Consider the following 26023-nt stretch of genomic DNA (forward strand, 5'->3'; position numbering starts at 1 on the left):
ATACAATATTTCCATTGTCAACTGTGTGAACTCTACTCTGCCATCATGCTGCAGAAATCTTCATCCCTCCAACGGACTCGAGGTTTCTAGCATACACTAACCTTATCTACATCTGGCCTAACGTTACAGTCATCTATTTGAGAATTAAGAGTTCTCATCAAGCAGACAATATCGCAGCAGCAAGCAGCATTGTACTCGATCACACAGTCAAGTAATAAAAATCAATATCAGTATGTCAAATCTAGCATATAAAGAGGTAAACAGAAGAAACTCTCAATGGAACTTATGCAATGTTTTCTCACTACCCATCATCTGTGTTTTACACCTACATCTCAGCCGTATTTTTGTGGTGCCGACAATCCATCTTCCAACAAATATTTCCCACATATATATTTACTTGTGGCAACAAAAACCCGTCTTTATTCTTTCAACAGAGTCTCAACAGTGATTCTAGTTAGCGGATATCATTGGTCAAAAATTGTAGGCATATGGAAGCACCTGAGTTGTAAAGAATACATGATGCATTAGGGCTCCCATCTGAGGCGGGGAAGCTCTGGCTGATATTCTATAACACCAATGGTTATACACGCTACCAGATATCGACACAAGCAGATTCTTCCTTGCAATCTGGAAAGCCTGCAGGAAATGTAAATTTGCAATGAATCAAGAAAGTTTAGAAAAAAATAATAATAATAATAATAATAATAATGTTCAAGCTAGATATAAACCTTGAATTTCATAATAAATCTGTTGGGAAGAGAGAATGAAGCCAGGAATTCATTTTTTCCAAATTTCTTCCCTTCCCTCATTTCCAGTGCAGCTTATATCCTGCGAGATCATATTTTCACCTATTTTCACTATATCACATAAAAATTCTTACTGAGCCAAAATCTGAAATTCCGCAAGTTCCTTGACAGTAGGGTTGCAACTTGGGTTTGGGTCAACCCTAGTTCGGGTCCAATTGGTTCCAGTTGCCAAAGTCCTCATGTTAGGTTCGGGTTGGAATACGCCAACCTGATTTTAAATCAGGTTTCGTTTGGGTTGAGCAAATTTGGGTCAGGTTAGGTTGGGTTGGGAATAGTCACGTGTATTTGGGTCAAGTCAAGTCCAGTCAGGTTGGGTGAAGAATAAAGGAATTCAGGTTGGGTTCAGGTTTGGCACCTCAGGTTGAAATTCAGGTCAGTTCAGGTTGCGGGTTAGGTCCTCTTGAGGTCAGGTCAAAACCCATCCGAGTTGCCCCCTACTCAAAGTATGTCCAAAAGATAGACCACCTTCGAAACACCTCATCACTAAAGAGTAAGTGACCTCAGTAGTCATCTTTGAACTACAACAAGAAACACCCGTAAGTTTCGGGTCCAGGCTGGAATATGCCAACCTGATTTTAATCGGGTTTGGTTCGGGTTGAGCAAATTTGGGTCAGGTTAGGTTGGGTTAGGAATGTTCACATGTATTTGGGTCAGGTCAAGTTGGGTGAAGCATAAAGGAATTCAGGTTGGGTTCAGGTTTAACACCTCGGGTTGAAATTCATGTCGGTTCAGGTTGTAGGTTGGGTCTCCTTGAGGTCAGGTCAAAACCAACCTGAGTTGCCCCCTACTCAAGGTATGTCTAAAAGATAGACCACCTTCGAAACACTTCATTGCTAAAGAGTAAGTGACCTCAGTAGTCATCTTTGAACTACGACAAGAAACGCCCATAAGTTTTGAGTTCAGGTTGGAATATGCCAACCTGATTTTAAATCGGATTTGGTATATTCCAACCTGATTTTAAATCGGATTTGGTTCGGGTTGAGCAAATTTGGGTTGGGTTAGGTTGGGTTGGGAATAGTCACATGCATTTGGTTAAAGTCAAGTCCGGTCAGGTTGGGTGAAGCATATAGGAATTCAGGTTGGGTTTGAGTTTGGCACCTTGGGTTGAAATTCAGGTCGGTTCAGGTTGCAGGTTGGGTCCTCTTGATGTCAGGTCAAAACCCACCCAAGTTGCTCCCTACTCAAGGTATGTCCAAAAGATACACCACCTTCGAAACACCTCATCGCTAAAGAGTAAGTGACCTCAGTAGTCATCTTTGAACTATGACAAGAAACACCCATAACCTCTGAAATATTAGACACCTCAGCAACAATCGACTAAAACCCCAAGGACCCAAACACTTTGTCTTGGCACACTTAATCATGTTAAGCGAATTGCCTTGTGCAATATGAGGGCCAAACAAAAGCGGAAGGCCTGGAAAAGAAATCCTGATCCACCATGCCCACTGCATCTCACTTGAACTGCCATTGAACTTGAGCTTCAAAGGAAGGCTTATTCCATCTTAGCAAAAACTTCTCTCCTTCTGAATGCCCCATAAAATAGCAAATGATAGGGGTCCTCTGCAAAATCCAATTTCTTCCACCAAAAGTTTCTGCCACACAATCTCACTCCCACAGCTGCTCTAGACATAGTTCAAGGGGCTATGATCCTTCCCTTCATTACAAAGATATGGGTATAGGTGTCAGGTGCAGGTTCAGATCCAAATCCACTCACTTGACCCTCAAATCTCAAGGTACATGGATACATAAAGAAACATGGTGATCTGGGAATGATATATGTCTATAAACAAGAAAAGATCCTTCAATGGCGACTAGCAAAATATCAATGATGAGAAAACCTACAAAAGATTTTTTTTTTTAAAAAAAAAAAAAAAAAAAAAAAAAAAAAAAACCATGACCTAACTTGAAAGGAAGCAGAAAATGGTGCAAGGATGCCAAGGAGTACCTTGATTTGTACGATATCTTGTGCATTAGGGAGGGAGAACAAAACTGACATTCGATGTGTTAAAGAGTTACTGATGAGTCCGGCGAAAGCCAACGAAATTAGGGCAATATGGAGATCTTAGTTTCGAAGGTTGTTTAAGGATGGAATAAGGAGCTTCGGTCCCAGAGGGATGGGGGACATCCATATTGTTGTATAAATTGGGTAAAGGGGAGCAAAAGTACCCTAACAAAGATGAGAACAAAGAAAAGACAGTTGGGACAAATGATATACAAATAAAGGTGTGAAAGATTATAGGTGAAATTGAATTTGTTTGCTTAACTAATCTTTTGAACAAATTTATAGACAGAAATGCCTGAGGAGAAGAAGACAAGCATCATAATACCTATTTACAAGAACAAGGAAATACACAAAATTGCACAAACTAACATGGTATCAAACTTATGAGTTGCATAATGAAGCTGTAGGAGAGGTTGGTGAGAAATGAGCATATTAGAAAATTAATCTGTCTTCATGCCCAGGGAGATGAATGATCAAAGCTATTTTTCTACTTGGCTGATGAAATGGTATAGATAGAAGTGAAGATGCCCTTTATTGTGTGATCGTTCCATGGCTAGGAAAACTGAAAGGGAAAGTTTTATAACACGACTACTTTTTGGCTATTGCTCTATTGAAGGCAGCAGAGGAAGTGTTATAGAGATGTGAACATTAAGATGGATGTGTGGGAAGGCTAAAAAGGATAGAACAAGAATCTGGTATCATCTAAAACAGCCAGGGATAGTTCCACTAAGAAATCAAATGATGACTAGATTGATATGATTGGGTCATGTGCAACAAAAGCCGAAGGGATGAACCATATTGGAGACATCCAATATTTAACATCCCATGAAGAAGAGATATTAGCAGTCCCTGTTTTATTAATTTTTTGTATGTTTCACTTACAAATTTTTCTTTTTAATATAGAATATTTAGGTGTAGATGAACCATATTGGAGACAAATATCCAGGTGATAGTCACATCCTAACAAGATACCCCAAGGGATTTGAAATCTGAGCATCAAGGATTGTTCCTGGATCTTACTGTGCAATTCTACCACATTGTTGATTGGGAAGTATCTCCTACTAAAACCAATGAAAACATCATGATGAGCATATCAAATGTAAGAAAATAAAAGGATGCTTCATTGTTCCTGCTGAGGAAAATTGTCGCTTTGCTCAACACTTCAGCTAGGTAAAGAAACAGTCCACACTTTCAATTCTATCATATTAACTTGTGGTCAGCCACTGCTGATGCACCATCAATGTTTTCCAGCGACAAGGGGGAAAAAAGGCAATAACCTAGGGAAATTATCTGGTACATATCTGGATCCAAGAAGAGTACATTTAATTTCCCTTAACTTAAAATACCAATCCAGTTGATATGAAAGTGTACACATAAAGATCGAAAAACTTTAAAATAAAAATATTTAGGAAATATGAAATTAACTAAAATCCATCCTAATTAAATATGCTAAAATAACCATTTAAACAAATTAGGCAATAGACACTATATACAACATGGAAGTGCATGACTATTCTATATGTAAAAAACCAGCAAGCATGATAATAACAAAGAATAGTTGGAACCAATTAGTTGGAATTTATGAGTCTAAAACCAATGTTTTCAATCCAGGACCGGAAAACAATCAGACAGGTTGGAACCAGAGACGTCCATAAAAGCCTGGGTTGGTAAAACTGGGATGTCAATGGGTCACGCCAAGGTACTCCCAAGCCTGGCCCAGTTAATAAGCAATGTAGATGATCAAGCCAGAACAAGAGGTGACAGGCCTCAAGGTGGACCATGCCATATATTTTCTTTACAACAAAGAGCTTATGAATGGAGAAGGGAACAGCATTTCCTCCTTTCATTTGGAAAAAAAAAATAAAAAATTCAGCAAGAGAAGGACCAGGATGGGCTCAATTGTAGCACCGAACCCATGGAGTCTCTCCTCATTTCCTCTTTGTCATGTTTCCTACCACAAATCTCATAATGGTATCAGAGGTAGAAAATGATAACTTCCTACATTGGTTTTAATTTTCGATGTGAAGTTCGTCGATTGTCAAAATATTGTAGAACTTTGCTTTCTTCAAGTATTAATAAAAGTACGAAATCATTTGATTTGATTCATTCTCATGTGTGGGGACCTGTTGATGATCCCTCTCATTTTACATGGGCTTATTTGATGAACAATAGTGATGAGACTCCTTTTATGTCAAGAAGTTTTGCAGGATGGTCCTAACTCAGTTTGGTACTAGAATGTAAGTTTTTCAATCAGAAAATACCAAAGAATATTTACATCATGACTCACAGAATTAGTTTTTTTAGCATGGTGTAGAGTTCCAAACATCTCCTCCATACATACCACAATCGTGTTGCTGAACAAAAAAATTGTCACCCGTTAGAGGTCTCACACTCCATCATGATAGGAATGCTGGTCCCTAAAACATATTAGGATGAGGCAGTTCTCACTCTCGTCTATATGATTAATAGGATGCCAACTCCTATTCTCAACCACAGCTATCTTGTAGAGTACTTGAAATCTACTCTTAGTTCCAGTGTAATCAATTCATCTTCCAATGCAACTATCTTTTATTTCCATTGCCACTCTTTCGTTGGAAAACCTCCTGTATAAGTTCTCATGCATTTCACCTTTTAGTGGAGGGGCCATGTGGCAAAAAATCCACAGCTCAGAGATCTTCACTGTCTATACAAAAGTCATCAGAAATAGTCTACCTTTCAACACCTTTTAGCAAACAATGAGGATCATTGATGACTGGAGTGACCCATCCCCAGTGGTGGACCTAGATGAATGGTTGGACAACCAAGAGGGGAGAGGGAATGAGTAACAATGGGAGTGAGAAATGAACTCAACAGTAGCAAAATTCTCACCTTATGAAATGCAATAACTATATGAAGTACGACTAACATTCAAGTATCATGTTCTCACAGTTACATTTCCAATGTCACTCTTTTGTTGGAAAACCTCCTGTATAAGTTCTCATGCATTTCACCTTTCTCAAGCCAACTCCTTTAATGACTTGGATATCTTATGGTCCCTGGGAAATTGGACCTGCATGCAAGTTATGGGCCTAGGCCTGGCTCTTGGAATATGGCCTGGGCATGGCCCCCTTACCATCATTAATCCACCTAATGGATGATTTGGATCACCGGCACTTGCATGTGTGATACAGTTGATTTCCTTGCCTCACTAATTCATTTTAAACATTTTGAGGGAGTTTCTAGACAGAGACTGGATGGGTAGAAATTATTTCCTTTCATTCGAGGACATCATCCAAACAGGCCTTTAAAACTTCAACATAAGAGCTTTCTCAGCAGAACAAGGCCAATTTTATGAGAATGAATTGGGGGCTAAACAACTATGGTAACTACTGATAAAAAATGACTCCTTCAGATTGTCTCTATAATATAACAGTGGGTGGAGAAAATACCTTAAAAGTATATTAGATTAAACCTTGTACTCGCCGACATGCATCCACTTTGTTGATGACCACTTATTCCCACTTATTACGGGGCAACCACCTGGAAGAAGCAAAGCATGAGAACATAATTTCTGAACTAGTTAAGACTAAATGACCAACACAAGCCTACTGTGCTCAAGAAGAATGGTAGCTTTCAGCCAGAAGGGATGAGGTTTGCTAGTATTGCCCATGCTTCTTTTTTTTTCTCTTTTCTTTTCTTTTTTAGGCACATGTCAGGTCAAAGCAGTAGTGCAACACAAGTATGACACGTGAGAGCCTCAAAAGCAAGCATGGCCCACCCTTGTTGCTCTCTCATTGATGTCCGTCTATTGTGTCTCTCCAAATGGTCAGTTTCATCAAGAAGAATGGTAGCTTTCAGCCAGAAGAATGGCCCACACGTGCCTACTGTGTTCAAGAAGAATGGTGGCTTTCAGCCAGAAGGTATGAGGTTTGCTAGCATTGTCCATGCTTTTTTTTCTCTTTTCTTTTCTTTTTTAGGCACGTGTCAGGTCAAAGTAGTAGTGCAACAGAAGTATGACACATGAGAGCCCCAAAAGCAAGCATGGCCCACCCTTGTTGCTCTCTCATTGATGTCTGTCTATTGTATCTCTCCGAATGGTCAGCTTGATCATTCACCCAGTAGGTCCAACTATGGAGGGGCCATGTCACAAAAAAATCCACAGGTCAGAGATCTTCACTGTCCATACAAAAGTCATCACAAATAGTCTACATTTCAACACCTTTTAGTGGACAATAAGGATCACAGATGACTGGAGTGGCCCATCCACAGTGGTGGACCTAGAGGAATGGTCAGACAACCAAGCGGGGAGAGGGAATGAATACTAACAATGTGAGTGAGAAATGAACTCAACACTAGAAAAATTCTCACATTATGAAAGGCAATAACTATATGCAGTACGACCAACATTCAAGTATTTTGTTCTCACGGTTACATCAGATGTGTCTATGAGTAACAAATGAAGTTTGTGGGCTACATAAAAAGAACCGGATCTACAAGAGAAACGGAAAACAAACAACTGACCATGCAAACTTGTTGGATCTAGAGAGGCATCGGGCCTCATACTCCAGAAAAGCAATGCATCCCCCATCCTTGGTTTAACAGAGAGGCCCTTCTTTCCGCATTCAGATAATTCATTCCACCAACGAACAGAGCTGAAATTTGCTTTGGCTGAGGGAAACACAGTCTCACCGCCGTCTTCAACATCTGAACTGTATCATTCACAAACCAAAGAAAGAAAGCAAGAATCAAAGAGGAAAGAGTCAGAAAGCCATCTTATGTAAATCTGAATCACAATAGAAAGTGCATCTAGAAAATGTGTGGAGTAAGTATGGTTCTCACAGATACATAAGAACGGTAGCTATGCGCTGACCCCCATTCTTAGTGTTAAATTCATCGAGGAAGTAGTCATAGTGAGGTTCATATTTCTGTCCAACTTCATAGTGGAGAATTTGAAGCCCCTCCCCATGCTCTATATATATTGAGACATAGATAAAAGCAAATTACGTAACATGGACAAGAATAATGAAGTTAATGAAGCTATTAGGCAACAAACAAGTACATGTCAAGAACTTTGAAGAAGCCAAAAGGGCTAAGTGAAAACAAAATCCAAAATATTGCCAATCAATATAGCATCTGGATGAACCAACATCAGTCGCAAAACAAATAGTGTTTCCTTTTCCAGAAGACATCAGAATCAGTTATAATATGGAAACTATCAAATAATTACTTCCATGCTGTTTTAATCATTCAGGGAAATAAAATAAAAAATAATCTGTCAAAAAGGGAAAAAAAAAAAGGATAATAATTAAGTTTTCTATCAGACACCTGTTAAAACCTTGGGAAAAGCCATACACCTAAAACAAGAAGCTTTACCTAGATTAGAAAATACTTCCTACGTAATATCTTGAAAGCAAATGTAATTATTATCATTAAGTTGAGTAAAACATAGGCAAAAGATCTACCCTAATCGTAGGAGGTAGCAGAGGTCATGATAAGGAACATAACCATCAAAGAAATCTACTTCATGAAAGCTTAAGGCAACCATATATTACCCAGACTAAGTGGCATAAGAGATTTTTGTATATCATATTTACTGAGAGACACCTACTGTGTAATACAACTGGGAAGATTTTTGTATATCATATTTACTGAGAGACACCTACTGTGTAATACAACTGGGAAACTCCTTTCTAAGTTTGAAGGACGAATAAGATGGAGGAACAAGTTCAGAGACAGGATTCGAAGAGCACTTATGCAACTCATTCTCATCTAGGCTCTGTTTGGGCTTCAATACCAATTCTCTAAGCTAAAATATGTTTAGGACTTCCATGGTTATTCCCTCTCAATGGAAAGATAAAGGTTAATCCAATGGAAAGTGGGACAAAATGTAGCCATAGAGAATTCTAAGAACAATACAAAGACAATCACTCTGATATTACCACATGAGATTGCCATTCAAAATAATAAGTGCATGACTTCAATGCGCCCCTGGAGCATGAAGAGTCGGTGCACACAATACCTCTCACCATTTAAAAATGAAGAGAATCTATATGCATTTCAAAATTTGAATTTCCAAAGGTCCGTTATGAAATGCCCAAGGTGCTCGGCGCGCATGGAGATTAGCATGCACCTCGCCCACCATCCGACAATCATGGGTGGAAATCATACCGTGCATTTCAAAATTTGAATTTCCAAAAGTCCATTTTGAAATGCATGGTATGATTTCCACCCATGATTGTCGGATGGTGGGCGAAGTGCATGCTAATCTCCACGCGCAACGAGCACACTAGGCACCAACAAGATGAAGGCAAAGAATGTGTACTCTCCCAATCGCATACCTACAGGTATGAAAGTGAAATCTGCTATCCTTTTCTCAATAGTCCTGATGATTTTATCTTGTCCTCTCCTTAGAAACATGCCTGAGCTTGTGCGCACCCTGAAGCATGGAAGTTGACGTCAACATACCTTCAATGAGATGCAATTTGTTACTTGAACTGCAAAATTGGATAAGCAAAGAAGACAAACCTGCTGTCTTTACTCCGACCAGTTGTGCTATCAACAACTGTTGACTTCGCCATGTGAGGCTTGGCAAGTTCGATTAGATACTCACATTCCTCTTTGGACTGCTAAAAAACTAGATTAGTATTTGTTCTTTAAACCAACGCTACTCAATTTCATCCAATCCCATCACACATATAAACAACCAACACCTCAATAAACGTATATGAAACAATTTTAGATGAAGATGACACACGTATAAACAGTCTACACATTAAGAAGCTTGAACACACCAATTACACTCAAAAGCAAAATCATGTAAATACGGCTATCCATCACATTTTACTTATGAATATTCGGGCCTTGAGCTAATGATTGAAGATAAATTCAAACTGTATATACACTGTTTTGCCATGCATTTTCATCCATATGGCTCCCAAACTAGTTTGCGTGAGACCCTAAATGCTAATGCAAGCCTTTCTAATAGTTAATTGAAAGAAAAATTATCTGACAAAAATAATTCAACTAAAAAAACTTTGGTTTTTGAATAATCCTTGCAGGAAGAAGGCTTTATTTTCTCACAACATGTAAAAAATAAAATAAAATAAAAAGGCTTTACAACAGCCTATTTGCCTTCAAATTAGAATAGAAGTAATTAAGAGAACAAGTGCCAATTTTATTTTGTTTCAGCTGATTTTTTTTTAATGGTGACAGAACTTAATTATTAGAAAGAGAAAGCAAAATTTTATACAAGGGAATCAAGTTCCCAATACAAAGAGTTTGCCCCCTTGCTCCCTCCTTAGCCAAACCAGAAATTGGCCTCTAAAAGAGTGCATAAACAAAATGTTTAGCCTCGAGGGACCAAATTTCCTTGAAACAAAAGATAACTCCCATGGCATGGCACCTTCCTTTCCCACCACCCATTTAATGATATCAACATAAGCCCCCTCAACTTCTCATGAGAACTTGTTGCAAAAGATACAGCAGGCTTCTCTCAAATAGAAGGATGAAGTCTTCAATGCATCATTTGGGGTGGCAGGGTCTGGGAAAACATGTGAATGCCACCATTGTCATTCCTAAATCCTAAGGAAACCTCCAATTCCCGAGGAATTAGGATTTCCACCTGCAACTCCATAAAATTGTACTTCCAAACACCTGCCTGGGGGGAGGGGACCAATAGACCATGCCACCGGACTTCAGAGATTCATTCTTTGCACTCCAAATGTTTCTTAGCTTCAATTCTGAAGCCTCTACGAGTGAGATAAGTGACACAGAGAAATGATGCTGATATGGATAAAAGATCGCATGGTGTGTGAAATGGGATAGAAGTCTGCTACGAGTTGTCTTTGGCTATGAGTTGTCTTTTGTTGTTTTACTTAGACACTTAACCTTTAATTAAGGGTGGAACATCAATAGAATTTGGAGTGTTTCCTCAATAACAAGATCTTGAATTGTCTGCTATGTAATAACTGTATGCTTTGATTGAGAGAAAACGATACTACATTTCTTGTGTTATCCGTTCCATGAGACCCATTCCCCTCAAAGTGGAATATCCTTTTATCTTGCCTCTTTTTTTTTTTGGAAGGATATTCCTTATGTTACTTTTACATTTTTCTTCTTGTAAGATCTGCAACCTATCATCTAGTATCAAAGCTAACACCACGTCTTCTATTCAAGTCACATGGAGGGCAACCTGGACCAGAGTGAGAACCGCCAAAAGTTTAAAGGGCTACCTGGAAGGCAAGACTGAAGAGCTGCTACAAGGTGGAAAGGGCTACCTACACATAGGCCATACGGTGTGCCACCACAGATGTTGGCTGTGTAGTTTGGTGGTGTGTTACAATCCCTAGTTTTAAGGGCCAAGTTTAATGCATTCCATCGGTCTAGGGCTTTCGGTGTATTGGTTATCTGAAGGAACTGGATGCATCACCCATGGCAGGATATTTTCATTATCTGGAGACTAATAAGCAGGTTTCACGTGTTTTTTACTAGAGGAGAATGCAGAAGGATATTAAACGGTTTATTAATGATTGTGATGAATGCCAAAAAAAAAAACTTATAATGAAACGGCGGCTTGCCTCAGATCTCTCCAACCATTGCCCCATCCCTAAGCAAATATGTTCGGATATAGCAGTGAACTTCATAGATGGATTCCCTAATTGCTTTAGAAAGAGCACCATCCTTGTGGTGGTGGACAGACTATCAGAATAGACCCATTTCCAGCCACAGACTATCAAAATACGCCCATTTCCTGCCACTATCCCATCCATTCACAGCCAAATCGACAACCAAAACTTTAATGGATCAAATCTTCAAGTTGTAGGGACATGACCCATCGGTCCATTTATTTAAGCCAAAGAATTAAGAAAAAAAAAATGTCAAAAAAGGGACACAATGAGATATTCAAGAATCTCCCTTTTTTCTTTGATAAGAACGATGTTTTTCGAACTTCACTCGTTTGAAGTCAACCACATGGGCCCTAATGGAACATAAATCAACATGATTTGGTAATTAGGGTCCATTACATTGAAATACAACGAAAAGAGGAAGGAAAAAAAAAAAATTTTGATGGTTTACCCTTTTTTATGATGTTTGCCATGATGGTCCATTCCGGTTTGATTCGTTGACCTGCAGTCAAATGTTTTGTTTGATCTCCAAAAGAGGCTAGATCTAGTCTAAAATGATTTTCTAAGCTTCCTCTATGGTTTAAATATAAATAATTAAAAAAACACAGAAAATTGGGGAAATTTTTTTAATGTGGACCTTCGGCCGATACAGCCCCTCTTTTAATTGGGGTCGAGAAAGCCCGTATCGCGTATCATATCGAGCCAATAATGGATATGATATGCCCATATCGGCCGATATGATACGGAGATTTCAATCCATGTTCCCCAAATTCCAACCTTGATGACAAGGTTAATTTTCTTAGGAGGAATGGATGATATGTCAACAAGATTGCATGGTGTGTAATGTGGGATAGAAAAAGTTGTCTTTGGCTATGAGTTTCTTCGGTTAATGTTTTACTTAGTCACTTTCCTTCAATTAAGGGTAGAATATTAGTAGGATTAGGAGCTTTCCTTAAATAACGGATCATGGTTTGCTACTCGATTCGTTAGGATCGGGAATTGTTTGCAATGCAGTAGTCGTATGCTTTGATCAAGAGAAAACAATATTATGTTTTCTTAGTCAAATGCTCTAGGAGGCCCGTCCCCTCGAAGTGGTCTATCCTTTCACTTTTCTCTTATTTTTACCTTTTTCTTCTTCTAAGAGCTGTGACCTATCGGATGCTTCATCAATGATCCTTCTTAGTCGTAACTCTACCATCACCACATTGTTGAAGACTCAATTTTTTCTTTCCTTCCAAACTTCCCAATTTAAGATAAACTGGACCATCTTCAAGGATGGTTGTTTAATGGCAAAGGAAACCCCCAAAGGGTGAGCAGGGATGCAACTTGGGTTAGGCTCAACCTTGAACTAATCAGGACAAGTTGGCTAGGGCTAGAAATACTCCACCCGACCATAGGGTGGATTGGGCTTGGATTGAGGCCTCAGGAAACACCCAACCCTACATCTTTCCTTGTATAACATGAGTAGCCAAGGGCAAAATTTTCCACCCAATTAAGTTTCAGAGAGGTTGAAAGCCAAAACTTTGCCTTAGTAAATATTTTTTAGGCAAAGATTAAGGGCAGCTTTGCCCCAACCTGAGTTGTGTTAGATTGATTACTCAATACCTCAGGTTGGTAGCTCGCATTAGGTCTCAGGTTTGTCGAACCTTAGGTAGACCCCTCTCGAGGTCAAGTTGGGCTTAGGTTGATCCTCAAACTGACCCGACCTGCATGAGTTGCATCCCTAGTGAGAAGGAAACCCCCTCCTCACCATGCATCACACGCCTAGTTGGGAATTAAAGCCCCCTCAACTTCAGCTTATCAAGGGCAAGAAATTTCTCTTGTTGCCACGCACCTAAAAGTGGCAATTCAGGGAGTGCACGAGTGGCTACTGTTGTGTAACACGCCAACAACGCAGTGAACCGAGATCCAATCTCCGGTCTCACCCACAAACGATAAACAGAAAGAAATATAATCTAGAAGTAGAATCAAAGTATACCAACAAACCACAAGACAGGATATACGTGGAAAAACCCCAACAAGGGTAAAAAACCACGGGTGCAAACTTCCACTATGAAGAAAAACGAAGATTACAAGCAATATACTAACCTCTTGATGCTCCCATGCAAGGAGATAACCCTTAGCCTAGTTTAGAAAACCCTTTCTCATACCCTAGAATAGCCCTAGGAAACCCTATTTATAGTTTAGGCAACTCTCTTCCGCACCTTGCGAAAATCATCTCAAATTTACACAGTCTGCATCAAATCCGCAAACGAATCTGCGTAACCTCAACTGGTCGAGTAGACCCTCGACCAGTCGAGCAAGGGCCTCGACTGGTCACGCACCTCGGACACTAAAAATTGCAGCTCGCTGGACTTTGAGTCGAGTGAACCCTCGACTGGTCGAGTGGCCCTGTCTAGATGTGGCTCCACATCTCAACAATCTCCCACTTGGAGACACATCGCCATAATCCTTCGTCTTCTACATCCGGAGTGCACCACCTCCCCGTCTTCAAGCCTGAAGACCAATCAAAGTTGAACAGAGCTTCAACTTCTCCCGTGTGACCGCCTTGGTCGGCATATCCGCAGGATTCTCACTTGTATGGATCTTCTCCAGAGCAATCGATCCATCTTCCAGTAACGAACGTATGAAGTGATATCTGATGTCAATATGCTTGGTCCTTGAATGAAAGGCTGAATTCTTAGCCAAGTGTATTGCACTCTAACTGTCACTGTACAGCTTGCAAGCTGCTTGCTTCTTTCCCAATTCTTCCATGAAACCTTGCATCCACACCATCTCCTTGTACGCTTCTTAGCTGCAACATATTCTGCTTCCGTTGTACTGATAGATACTATCTTCTGTAACTGAGAGACCCAACTGACTGCAGCACTACCCAGAGTAAAGACATAACCTGTAGTGTTTCTTTTGCTGTCGATATCTCATGCCAAATCTAAATCTACGTAGCCTTGTAGCTTGATTTCCGATCCTCCATAACACAACCTTACATCCGCAGTACTTACCAGGTATCTACGGATCCACTTCACAGCTTCCCAATGTTCCTTCCCGGGGTTGTTCATGAACCTGCTAACAACTCCCACTGCTTAAGTAATATCTGGTCTCGTACTCACCATAGCATACATAAGACTCCCAATAGCTGATGCGTATGAGACTTTAGTCATGTAGTCTCGTTCCTCCTACGTCTTTGCTCCTTGCTCCTTAAAAAGCTTGAAGTAGTTGGCTAATGGAGTGCTAATCGGCTTAGCACCTCCCATACTGAATCGATCAAGTACCTTGGCTATGTACTATGCCTGTGACAAAACTAGTTTCTTGTTTTACCTGTCACACTTTATTCTCATGCTTAGGATTTGTTTTGCAGCTCCTAAATCTTTCATAGCAAATTCTCTAGACAGTTGTTTTTTGAGATCTAAGATGTCCTTCATTCTTGATCTGGCAACAAGCATATCATTAAGGTACAGAAGAAGGATGATGTACAATGATCAAACTTCCTCAAATAGCAACAGTGGTCTGCATGACATCTCCTAAAACCGTTTCCCGACATGAAACTGTCAAACTTCTTCTACCACTGCCTCGGGGCCTACTTCAAACTATATAGACTCTTCTTCATTCTACACACCTCATTCTCATTTCCTGGTGCCACGTATCCTGTCGGCTGATGCATATATATCTCTTCTTCAAGGCCCCCATGAAGAAAGGTTGTCTTAACATGTAACTGCTCTACATGTAAGTCCTCTGTAACCACTATACTCAAGACTATACGAATCGTAGACATTTTCACCACTGGTGAAAATATTTCAGTCAAGTCGATACCTGCCTTTTGTTGGAATCCTTTCACAACCAATCTGTCCTTGTACCATTTCGAACCATCGTGCTCCTCCTTCAGTCTGTAAACTCACTTGTTATGAAGAGCTTTCTTACCCTTAGGTAGAATGACTAGCTCCCACGTACGATTAGACTCAAGAGAGTCCATCTCATCATCCATGGCCTGGTCCCACTTAACCCGTGTATCTGACCGTAATGCCTCTTCAAAACACTCTGGTTCACCATTATCTGTCAGCAGTAGATAATGTAAAGATGGTGAGTATCGGACCGTGAGTCTCCTCTCCCGAGTAGACCTCCTCACAACCGGTGTTTGCGTCTCTGCCTCATTATGCTCCTGTGCATGATCATCCTGTGGCAATGTAACACCCATGTCCGATAACTCTTCCAACTTTACAAATTCTTTCTCATCGGCCTTATTTTGCTGCACATTGTCTTTGCGCATCACATTTTCATTGAGACTACGTTTTTGCTTCTGATGATTTTCCTGTTTTCTGTATCCCAAAAACTGTAGCCAAAATCATGCTGCCCGTAGCCTATAAACGTGCACCTCTTGGACTTTGCGTCCAACTTATTTCTGTGCTCTGCATCAATGTGAACATATGAAATGCAACCGAACAATTTGAGATATGAAATGTTCACTTCTTTCCCAGTCCACGTTTCTTCTGGTAGCCCACCATCCAATAGTGCTGAGGGACTTCTATTGATGAGATATGCGGCAGTATTCACAGTATCTACTCAAAACATCTTAGGTAACCCTGCATGTAACCTCATGCTCCTGGCGCGCTCAAGGATAGTCCTGTTAATGAGCTCAGCCACACCATTCTGTTGTAGTATTCCTGGAATCGTTTTCTGATGTTTGATTCCATTTGTTGCACAATACTCCTCGAACCTCTTATCACAGTATTCTCCCCCACTATCTGATCTGAGACATTTTACTATTTTACCTATCTCGTTTTCTACCATTACTTTCCACTTCTTAAATACATCAAATACATCAGATTTATGCTTTAAGAAATAAACCCACAGTTTTCTACTAGTATCATCAATAAAAGAAACAAAATAACGTGAGCCACCAAGAGATGATACCTGTGCCGGTCTCCACACATCAGTGTACAAGCTCCAACAGATGTGTCTTTTAAGCGCGTCCTGTTTTCTTGAAACTTACCCTCTTCTGCTTGTCATACATGCAGTCCTCACAGAATTCCAAGTCAATAGACTTCAGCCCTGGTAGCTTCCCTTATGACAATAGCACTTTCATCCATTTCTCACTCATAGGTCCTAACTTCTGATGCCATAACTGCCCATTCACTCCAGTTGATGCAACTGTGAGTGAACTATACGATCCTGAAGTTACGTACAAAGTACCTTCCTTCTTGCCTCGAGATATCACCAAGGTACCTTTTGTGATCTTCCAGGAATCACTAGTGAAGGTCGTCGTCACATATCCAGTATCGGTTAACTGCCCCACCGAGATCAAGTTCCGTTTCAAACTCGGTACATATCTGACATCCTTCAATTTCAAAGTCGTTCCGTCTTTCTGATTTATATGAATGTCTCCATTTCTAATAATATTGCACGGCTCATCATCACCCAGGTAGACTCCCGAAGTCACCTGGCACATAATCACGCAGAATTTCCTTACACGAAGTGACATGAAACGAAGCACCCGAGTATATGACCCAAGACTCATTCTTCGCATCAAGAGACAAGATCAACGCCTCTGTGTCACTCTCCTCAAATAGATTCACTGAATCCTTTCCGCCTTAAAAGCTTCCTTCTTGTTTCTTAAGCGCCATGCAATCACGTTTCATGTGCCCCTTCTTCCTGCAATGACAACACCCGTCTGTCTTTCAATCCCTTGGACTTCTTCCTCAACTTAGAACGTCCGTGTTTATTGCCTCCTTTGTTCAGCGATCTTCCTCTTTCTTCAACGTTTAGAGCATTCCTTGAATCCCCTGAAACTCCCGATGTCTTTCTTCTAGATTCTTCACTGAAAATTAGACCGGCCACATCATCGAATTTCAGTTTTGTCGACCCTGAAAAATTGCTCACGGCAATCACCAAACCATCCCAACTGTCTGGTAAACTGGACAAGATCAATAACGCCATGACCTCGTCTTCAAAAACAATGCCAACGGATTCCAACTAGCTCATGACTGTATTGAACTCGTTTAGATGTTCAACCATGCTCCCATCATCTGACATCTTCATGTTGAATAACTGCTTCATGAGATGAACCTTATTGGACGCTGAAGGTTTCTCATACATCGTAGCTAGGGCATGCATTAATTCTTTTGTAGTTTTCACCTTGGATATATTGAAGGCGACGCTCTTAGACAAAGAGAGTCGAATCGTTCCTAAAGCCTTCCGATCCAATAAAAACCATTCATTATCTGTCATCTTCTCTGATTTCTTCTCTTTTCCTTATAGAGGAATATAGAGGTCCTTCTAATACAGATAATCCTCCATCTGCATCTTCCAGAAGGCAAAGTTTGAACCATCAAACTTCTCAATTCTAGTCTTCCCTTCTTCCGTCATCGCTCCCACTTGAACTAAACCAATAGCTCTGATACCAGTTGTTGCGCAGCACGCCAACAACGCAGTGAACCGAGATCCAATCTCCGGTTTCACCCACAAACGATAAACAGAAAAAAAATATATATATATATAATCTAGAAGTAGAATCAAAGCATACCAACAAACTACAAGACAAAATATACGTGGAAAAACCCCAACAAGGGTAAAAAACCGCGGGTGCGAACTTCCACTATGAAGAAAAACGAAGATTACAAGCAATATACAACCTCTTGATGCTCCCATGCATAGAGATATCCCTTAGCCTAGTTTAGAAAACCTTTTCTCATGCCCTAGAATAGCCCTAGGAACCTCTATTTATAGTTTAGGCAACTCCCTTCCGCACCTTGCGAAAACCGCCTCAAATTTACACAATCCGCATCAAATCCGCAAACGAATCTGCGTAACCTCGACTAGTCGAGCAGGCTCCTCGATTGGTCGAGCAAGGGCCTCGACTGGTCGAGCACCTCGAACACCAAAAATTGCAGCTCACTGGACCTTGAGTCGAGCAAACCCGCGAATGGTCCACTCGACCAGTCGAGCGGCCCTGTCCAAATGTGGCTCCACATCTCAACAGCTACTCATTCCCAAACTGAAACAAGAGATTGGGGCCCATCATTAGAAGTGATTGCTTGGAAGACTTAGCTAAAAAGTTACCCAAGGCGCTTCATTTACACTGGTATCTTACGAATGCCCAAGGAAAAAAACACAGGTACCTCATAAAGCAGCTGATGATATGCTTCAACTTCATCTTTCAAATTCCTCCTGAAACTGAATTGCCAAAATATTTGACCCCCACAAATTTCAATATAATCTTTGACTATCGCATCCTTACTTGGAACCACTTTGAATAGGCTACAGTACTTTGGCTCCAACATATTCTCTTCAAGCCACTCATCCTCTGAAACCTTAGTCTCCTTTTCCCATCATGAAACTCATCCCTTCTTTCAAATTCTCCCCTAAATCTTTTGCTCATCTCCCATAGGCTAGGGCATGTCTTGTTCCAGATACCAAAACAAAAGTGAACACCCTATGTGTTGTTTGCCCATAAATTTTGCCTGTTTCAATCCATTTTTTGGCCAAAACATCACACAACTTTATTATTTTTCAAATTTTGACCATTTTATTAGTGAAAAAATACCCAATCCAATGGGAGGTTAAAATATGTGATAGTCTTCCTGCTCTCCCCGTTTCAAGGGGGGATTTTTAACTGCAGATTTCCTAAAGTGAAACACCAAAACAGCCAGAACAATGAAGCATACCATTCTAGCAGGGAAAAATAAATAAAACACTCATTGAAACAGATTTAACAGTTACAATTAAAAATCAATCACTGACTACTAAGTTATACAAAATCACATTTCCACGGAAAATTTGTGGAGACGCATGACTGAAGTGAGATGTCGTACTATAGTCTCAGAATTTCTGGAGCTGTGAATTAGAAACAATAGTCCTATAATTTAATTGGTTAATTTTGAGTTAATATATGCTTCATGTACAATTTTTTAGGGCCTTTTACATGGGGCCTACCGCAATGTATGTGTTGAATATCCATGTCGTCCATCCGTTTTGCCAACTCATTTTAGGGCATGGTCCAAAAAAGCGGCAGATCCAAATCTCAGGTGAATCGCTAGTAGGTGAGGCTCTAAAAGTGGGCCCCACCATGATGTATGTGTTGTATATCCATGCTGTCAATTTGTAATGTCATGGGCCCAAAAAATTTAGCGCATGGCCCAAATGCTATTGGACGGTGCTCTGTGGACCCCACCATGATGTATATGTTTTATGCACGTCGTCCATCCATTTTGCCAGTTCATTTTATGGCATGAGCCCAAAAATGAGGCAGATTCAAATCTCAGGTGGACCACAAGATAAGGAAAATAGTAGTGATTGAATGTCCACCATTAAAAACTTCCTAAGGGTCCATTGTAATGTTTACTTGCCATCCAACCTGTTGATTACACACAAACCTGGATGAAGGGGGAACACAAATATCAGCTTGATCCAAAACTTTTGTGGCTCCAAAGAAGTTTTTAATGGTGGGCGTTCAATCACCATTGTTTCCTGTGGTGTGGTCCACTTGAGTTTGGATCTACCTCATTTTTCAGCTCATGCCATAAAATGATCTAGTAAAATGGATGGACACCAAGGATGAAACGCATACATCATGGTGGGGCCCACAGAGCATCATCCAATAGTAGTTAGCTACTAGTAGTGTCAATAGGCAATCTGCGTCTGTGGGCGAGGCCCTGACCATGGAGCCTACCTCAATGTATGTGTTGTATATCCATGCCGTCCATCTATTTTGCCAACTCATTGTATGGCACGATCCGAAAAATGAAGAAGAATCACAGGAAAAGGTGGTCATTGAACGCCCAACATTAAAAGTTCCTAGGGTCAAACGTAATGTTTATTTGCCATCCAACCTATTGATAAGGTCACACAGACCTGGAAGAAAGGGAAAACACAAATAGCAGCTTGATCCAAAATTTTGTGGCCCCCAAGAAGTTTTTAACGGTGAAAATTCAATCCCTACTATGTGATCCACTTGAAATTTGGATATGCTTCATTTTAGGGACCATGCCCTAAAATGAGTTCGAAAATTTGATGGACGACGTGGACATACAACACATACATCAAGATGAGCCCCATGGGTGCGAGTGCACATAGCGTCATATGCCATTGGACTATTAAATAATCGAAACGTGGTTGTGAAACAGCCATGTCGTTTATCATTTAAAGAGGGAGAGAGAGAGAGAGAGAGAGAGAGAGAGAGAGAGAGAGACCAAGAGGGGGGATCAAGAACTCACTGATGAAGAAGAAGAAAAGTATTTTTTCTTCTTTTTGTAAGCACATATATTTTTACTTTTTTTTCTGCTTGTTTCATCGTCACGGGGCCATAACGGTCGTTATAGCTGGCAACAGCCAATAAGCAGGCCATAACGGCCTTTACAGTCCCTATTTTTCTCCCCCACCCCGCTTCAAACACGTAAGGGCCTTGGTGGTTACCGGTATGAATCAGCCATTTTGGCCAAAACGTTTTGGTACACCTTGCCAGAAAGTGCACGGAGATAGTTGGAATAGAGATTTTTGGAATAAGATGTCTTTTAACTTCCATATCTCCTAAATTACTTTGAACTTTGATTCCTAACCAAAATCAGTGTTAACTTTCCAACAAAGCACCCAGGGAAAAAATGCCCGAGTGCTGAGATATGTGATCAAAATACCAAGAGCACAATCTGGAAATCAGACAATTTCATGCAAGAAAGAAATTGGAAAATGAATGTCTTGTCGAAAAATGTAAAACTTAAAACCCATTTATTTGACAACTTTGACCAAAATAGACCCAAAACAATGCAATTAGACCCCAATCTTCCTTTTTACATAACTACCCAAATTTGTCCCTTGGTTTGCAAATTTTAACAATTTTGAAAGATTTTACCCGTCCAAGGAAAAACCTTTGTAAAAACTTCCAAGAAACCCTCAATTCACCTTAATTGACCCTCTTAACACCATAATTTACCCTCTTACCTTAAAATCAACCATACATATTAGGCCACTTGCCATATGCCTAGAATCTATCCTACTAAATGTTATCAAAAAAATCGTAAATTTTACAATTCAAATTGTATCGTATACACATATATTGTGTTGCATGCCCTAAATCCATAAAATTCATACATAGATCGAACAATCATATCAAACTGCACGATTTGTGTGGGCGAACCCCAAAAACATTAAGAAAATGGAATTTATTCCGTTTTTTGTTTGCTTCGGTTTTTACCTTTTGCTTTTAAAACATATAAAAAGCCCTCATTGGAATAAACCCTTTTTTCTTGTCTTTTTTTTCAGGAGTTTTTTGAGGAGTGCGTGAGTCAGTGGAGATTTGGAGATTTTTTATATTCAAAAACTTACAAAGAAATCAAGATAAGTTTTTCATCAGTTAATGGAAAAGACAACTGCTTTTTCCAACATGATTCTACAATTAAGGAAGGTATGAAAGAACATAAAATTATTAGACTTCTCTTTCTCGGAGATTCTAGCCCTTGTACTAAAAATTTTACAAAAAATTAGAAATATATATGTGTATATATATATATATATAGCAAAAATGATTGCTCAAGTTCTAGAGGAAACTGACCTATCTTAAGAGATCAGAGAGTATAAACTCATCCTCCATGTTGTGAGCACCGTCTTCTAAACCCCTTTGGATGAAGGAATTTTTTTAGCGCATATCTGAGTGATGGATGGAAATGAGTTTGTTCCATTTTTACCCCCAATCGTGCCACTATCTCATGTTAGCTTGCATTTTATTATAAATGTTTTTTTGTTTAAATGAAGAAGAGTGCAATTCTTGTGCGAAAGAATAACTCTCTCTCTCTCTCTCTCTCTCTCTCTCTCTCTCTCTCTATATATATATATATATCATTGTCATCATCCTATATTTCTACATGATGATGATGGTAATGGTTGTGATGATGATAATAAATGTGGTGATAGTGATATTATGATGGTGAGGAGGCCTGAACAAGGTACAGTACCATTCAGTTTTTCAGTTTATACAAGTGGGTCCTTTTTTAGTGTTTCAAAGTGTTGATTTTTGTCCTCTATTGTTGAGTGGATTGCACCATTCATTATCACCTTCATCATCATATTGGATGCAATATGATAAAAGGCCCACCAATTTTTTAACATCCTCATCATCCTCTGCTGCATTACTTTCATAAAATGATTTTTTCCAGAGTAAAATCCAAAAATGTGGTGCAATCCACAAATTACCTTCCAAAAAAATCCAAACATTATTTTAGGTTTAACACTTGCATTATTTTCACAAAATGATTTTTCCATACATTAACATCCAAACATGTAAGGGTGGTCCGCAAATTACCTTTGAAAAAAACATCCAAAGTTTAACACCTCTGCTTCTCTAACCACATCACAAAGTAATTGTGTCATCTGCAAATTGACGGTGCATAATTTAGAGATCCATCCTTCTCACCATGAATCCCTAAATCAGCTCTTGCATTTAGCTTTTTATGCCATTCTACTAACAGCCTCAAAGAAGGAACAGAGAGGGTCTCCTTGCCAAAGACCAAGGAGGCTTGGAGAAACTTTTGGAGAGCCTTTCAAAAGCACGGAAATCCAGCTAATGGACATGAACATCCAACCGTGTTAGCTCACTCTAAATCCACGCTGCTCAACAGGTCATCAACATCTACTAAGCCTTATCCCAATTAATTCGAGATGCCTATCATTATCGCCATCATCCTATTGGATGCAATATGATAGAAGGCCCACCAATTGTTTAACATCCTCATCATCCTCTACTACATTACTTTAATAAAATGATTTTTTCCAAAGTAACATCCAAAAATGTGGCACAATCCACAAATTACCTTCCAAAAAAATCCAAACATCATTTTAGGTTTAACACCTGCATTATTTTCACAAGATGATTTTTCCCAACAATAACACCCAAAAATGTGGTGTGGTCCGCAAATTACCTTTGAAAAAAAATATCCAAACATCATTTTAGGTTTAACACCTGCTTCTCTAACCACTTGACAAAGCAATTGTGTCGTTGCAAATTGACGATGAATAATTTAGAGATCCATCCTTCTCACCATGAATCCCTAAATCAGCTCTTGCATTTAGTTTTCTCTAACATTCTGCCAAGCGCCTCAAAGAAAGTATAGAGAGGGTCTCCTTGCCAAAGACCAAGCTATCTTGGAGGCTTGGAGAAACCTTTGGAAAGCCTTTCAAAAGCACTGAAATCCAACTAAAGGACATGAACATCCAACTGCTTCAGCTCAGTAAAAAAACACACTCCCCAACAGGTCATCATCATCATCAACATCTACTAAACCTTATCCCAACCAATTGGGGTTGCCTATGTTGGAAGTTATGGCATTAGTTTGATACTGGTTGCCAACCTGATGCGACCCTCCTTATCCAGGCTGTAGACCAGCAATGAGAGCACAACACTCCCACAAGAGCAATGTAATAGACTACTACATAGGTTTATTATAATCAAGCACTATCTAATATAGTCTATTACACAGGTTGATTACAACCAATGAGTTGCGCTCCTCAACAAGTAACCAAGGAAATCCAATCAACATTCTAGTGCGCCTTTTCAAGAACACTGCAAACCACACCTGGTTGAATCACCCTATAACGAGAATCAATCCTGTAATAGGCTAAGAGAGAGCTATACAAAATTTGACAGCCAGCAGTGAAAGATCCCTACAACTATCCAAGTTAGGAGGCTTCTTGGCCAACTCAGCTCCCAACTCCCAGTAACTTCCCTGCCGGTACCAACTTTTACCGAATTTTTTTCGCCAGGTTCCGCCAACTTGCAGTCAAATTTTCAGCTTTTCCGGGAACATTTCCAAGCACTTCCAGTCCAGCTTTTAGTGACTTCTAAGGTTTTCTAGCGGAAACTTGTAGACAATTCCTAGCAACAAACTTCTGGAAACTTCCCAACCAACTTCCAGTGACTTCTTGAAAACTCCCTTAAAAGTTTCACAGTTTTCTCACCTGTTTCTGAAACTTCCCAATGCCTTCACTAGCAACTTCCCAACAAGACTACAGCCACTCGAATTTTTTTGGGCATAGATACTGAATTTTTAAACAATCTTACAATTTGTTTCTATTAATAAATGTGACTGAAGAAACATCTCAAAATTCCACTGCCAGGAGAAGTTCAGATTCTGAACAAACTCCAACAAATTTGATAACCTAAGCTTGGAAGTCACTACCGTTAGATCTATGGATTTCCATGCAAGCATTCTTCAGTAAGCACTTGACGATTCTCATAGTTTTACATGCATTCTGTAGAGAACTCACAATTATCACAAATGACTGCATATCCCTGCCATCTACTTCCATTGATCACAATAGGCCAGACTGGTAACATCAGATTCCCTAATCAGGCATCAAATTCAGACCCATTCTGCACCACTGCTCCTAAAGCCATGAGACTCTTTGATCAAATTTCTTGATCAACCCAACCTGAAAACTGGCTCGGCCAAGGCCCCAGTAAAAAAACGTAGTCAGAACTCTCACCCAGACCAGCCGATTATTAGTCAGCCTGAAAGTCAGGCAGGGCCCAAGTTACAGAACTAAAGACCCAAACAAAACCCATCGTATTGCCACTCCTACTTTCAATCTTCTTCTGCATCGTATTGCATTTCTTATGATCTCCTCCACATGATATCCAAACCATCCTGACAACCCAGAAACAGAAACCAGTTTCTTCTTCTCCATTCTGGTTTTTTAAAGAATCGACATGAACGCAACAGAAGTCAAGATCTCAGATCTTTCTAGAATTCAGAATTCCACATTCGATCAGTGCCAGAGGAATTAATTCAAATGATAGAATTCCTAAAACTATAGTACTCGATCTAATGAATTAGAAGCTCAAAAACACAAGATCTACAAAGAATAAAATACATTTCACAAAATAAAATAAAATTAAAAAAACAAAAAACAAAAAATCCGAAACGGAAAGTGAGGAATGCGGGAGCACGCACGAGGAAATTATGATAGACGAATGCCCTCGGTTCCCACGAAAGAACTTCCGTCCATTGCTCGCCTCTTTCTCCCAATCCGTTTGCTCTGAAGAAGAAAGAAAAAAGATATATTTCCTCAAAAAAGGGGGAGATCCCCAAACAGGCGAAATTCAACGCGAAACCAGATCAACGGATACCTTTCGGTGGGGGTGGTCGTGGTGGTACTGATCTGCATGACAGCATTGAGATCGACGGCATCAGGAGAATTGCTACGGGTGTGAACGGGGAGAGAGAGGATCCCAAGGGTGAGGAGCATGAGGAGAACGAGGGAGAGCATCAGGAGCATGAGGAGAACGAGGGTTGAAGTCGAAGATCGCCTGCCTGGCAGGAGTCGAGAATGCCTTCCTTTCGCCATGGAAGAAGCAGCAGAAGCTCTACAGAAATGGAAGAAAATCCTAGCGATAGATCGATCGGAGAAGACGAATGAGATCGGTTTTTAGAGATAGAGAGAGAGGTTTGGGTTTTAAAAGGCAAGGAAACGCACGTTTTCTCAACGACGGACCTGAGGAGCTGCCGCTGCTTTTCTTGTTTTGTGACTGGAAACAAGAAAGGAATTGTGTGAGAGAACTGCTCCAGTGCTCCGGAAGCAGGGTTAGTTATAGTGCTACTAGTTTCATCAGTTAACTTGGACAATTCAATCGACCG

General features: G+C 40.0%; 1 protein-coding gene across 2 annotated transcripts; it reads right to left on the reverse strand.

Annotated features, from left to right (window-relative positions):
* Window positions 1-209: 209 nt before the first annotated feature.
* Window positions 210-25925, reverse strand: LOC131237216 (probable prolyl 4-hydroxylase 3). 2 transcript variants are annotated; one of them, XM_058234896.1, is made up of 8 exons: window positions 25516-25925; window positions 25340-25424; window positions 9313-9413; window positions 9126-9223; window positions 7627-7756; window positions 7309-7496; window positions 6237-6327; window positions 210-636 (listed from the first exon to the last, which is right to left on the reverse strand). In XM_058234896.1, exons 1-7 carry the CDS (start codon window positions 25731-25733, stop codon window positions 6254-6256), a joined length of 894 nt encoding a protein of 297 aa, XP_058090879.1. In that variant the 5' UTR covers window positions 25734-25925; the 3' UTR covers window positions 210-636; window positions 6237-6253. The 2 variants fall into 2 exon arrangements, with proteins under 2 accessions (XP_058090879.1, XP_058090880.1); XM_058234897.1 differs by having other exon boundaries at window positions 9313-9410; window positions 25516-25924.
* Window positions 25926-26023: the final 98 nt, after the last annotated feature.

The sequence above is a fragment of the Magnolia sinica genome, chromosome 2 (assembly GCF_029962835.1).
Source record: "Magnolia sinica isolate HGM2019 chromosome 2, MsV1, whole genome shotgun sequence".
Lineage (NCBI taxonomy): Eukaryota > Viridiplantae > Streptophyta > Magnoliopsida > Magnoliales > Magnoliaceae > Magnolia > Magnolia sinica.

Coding starts and splice junctions, on each gene's coding strand:
- LOC131237216 (XM_058234896.1), bottom strand. CDS start 25,733: ATGGCGAAAGGAAGGCATTCTCGACTCCTGCCAGGCAGGCGATCTTCG. Junction 9,414..25,339: donor TCGTCTATCATAATTTCCTC/GTGCGTGCTCCC, acceptor CTAGTTTTTTAG/CAGTCCAAAGAGGAATGTGA. Junction 7,497..7,626: donor GCTACCGTTCTTATGTATCT/GTGAGAACCATA, acceptor TGAATGATACAG/TTCAGATGTTGAAGACGGCG.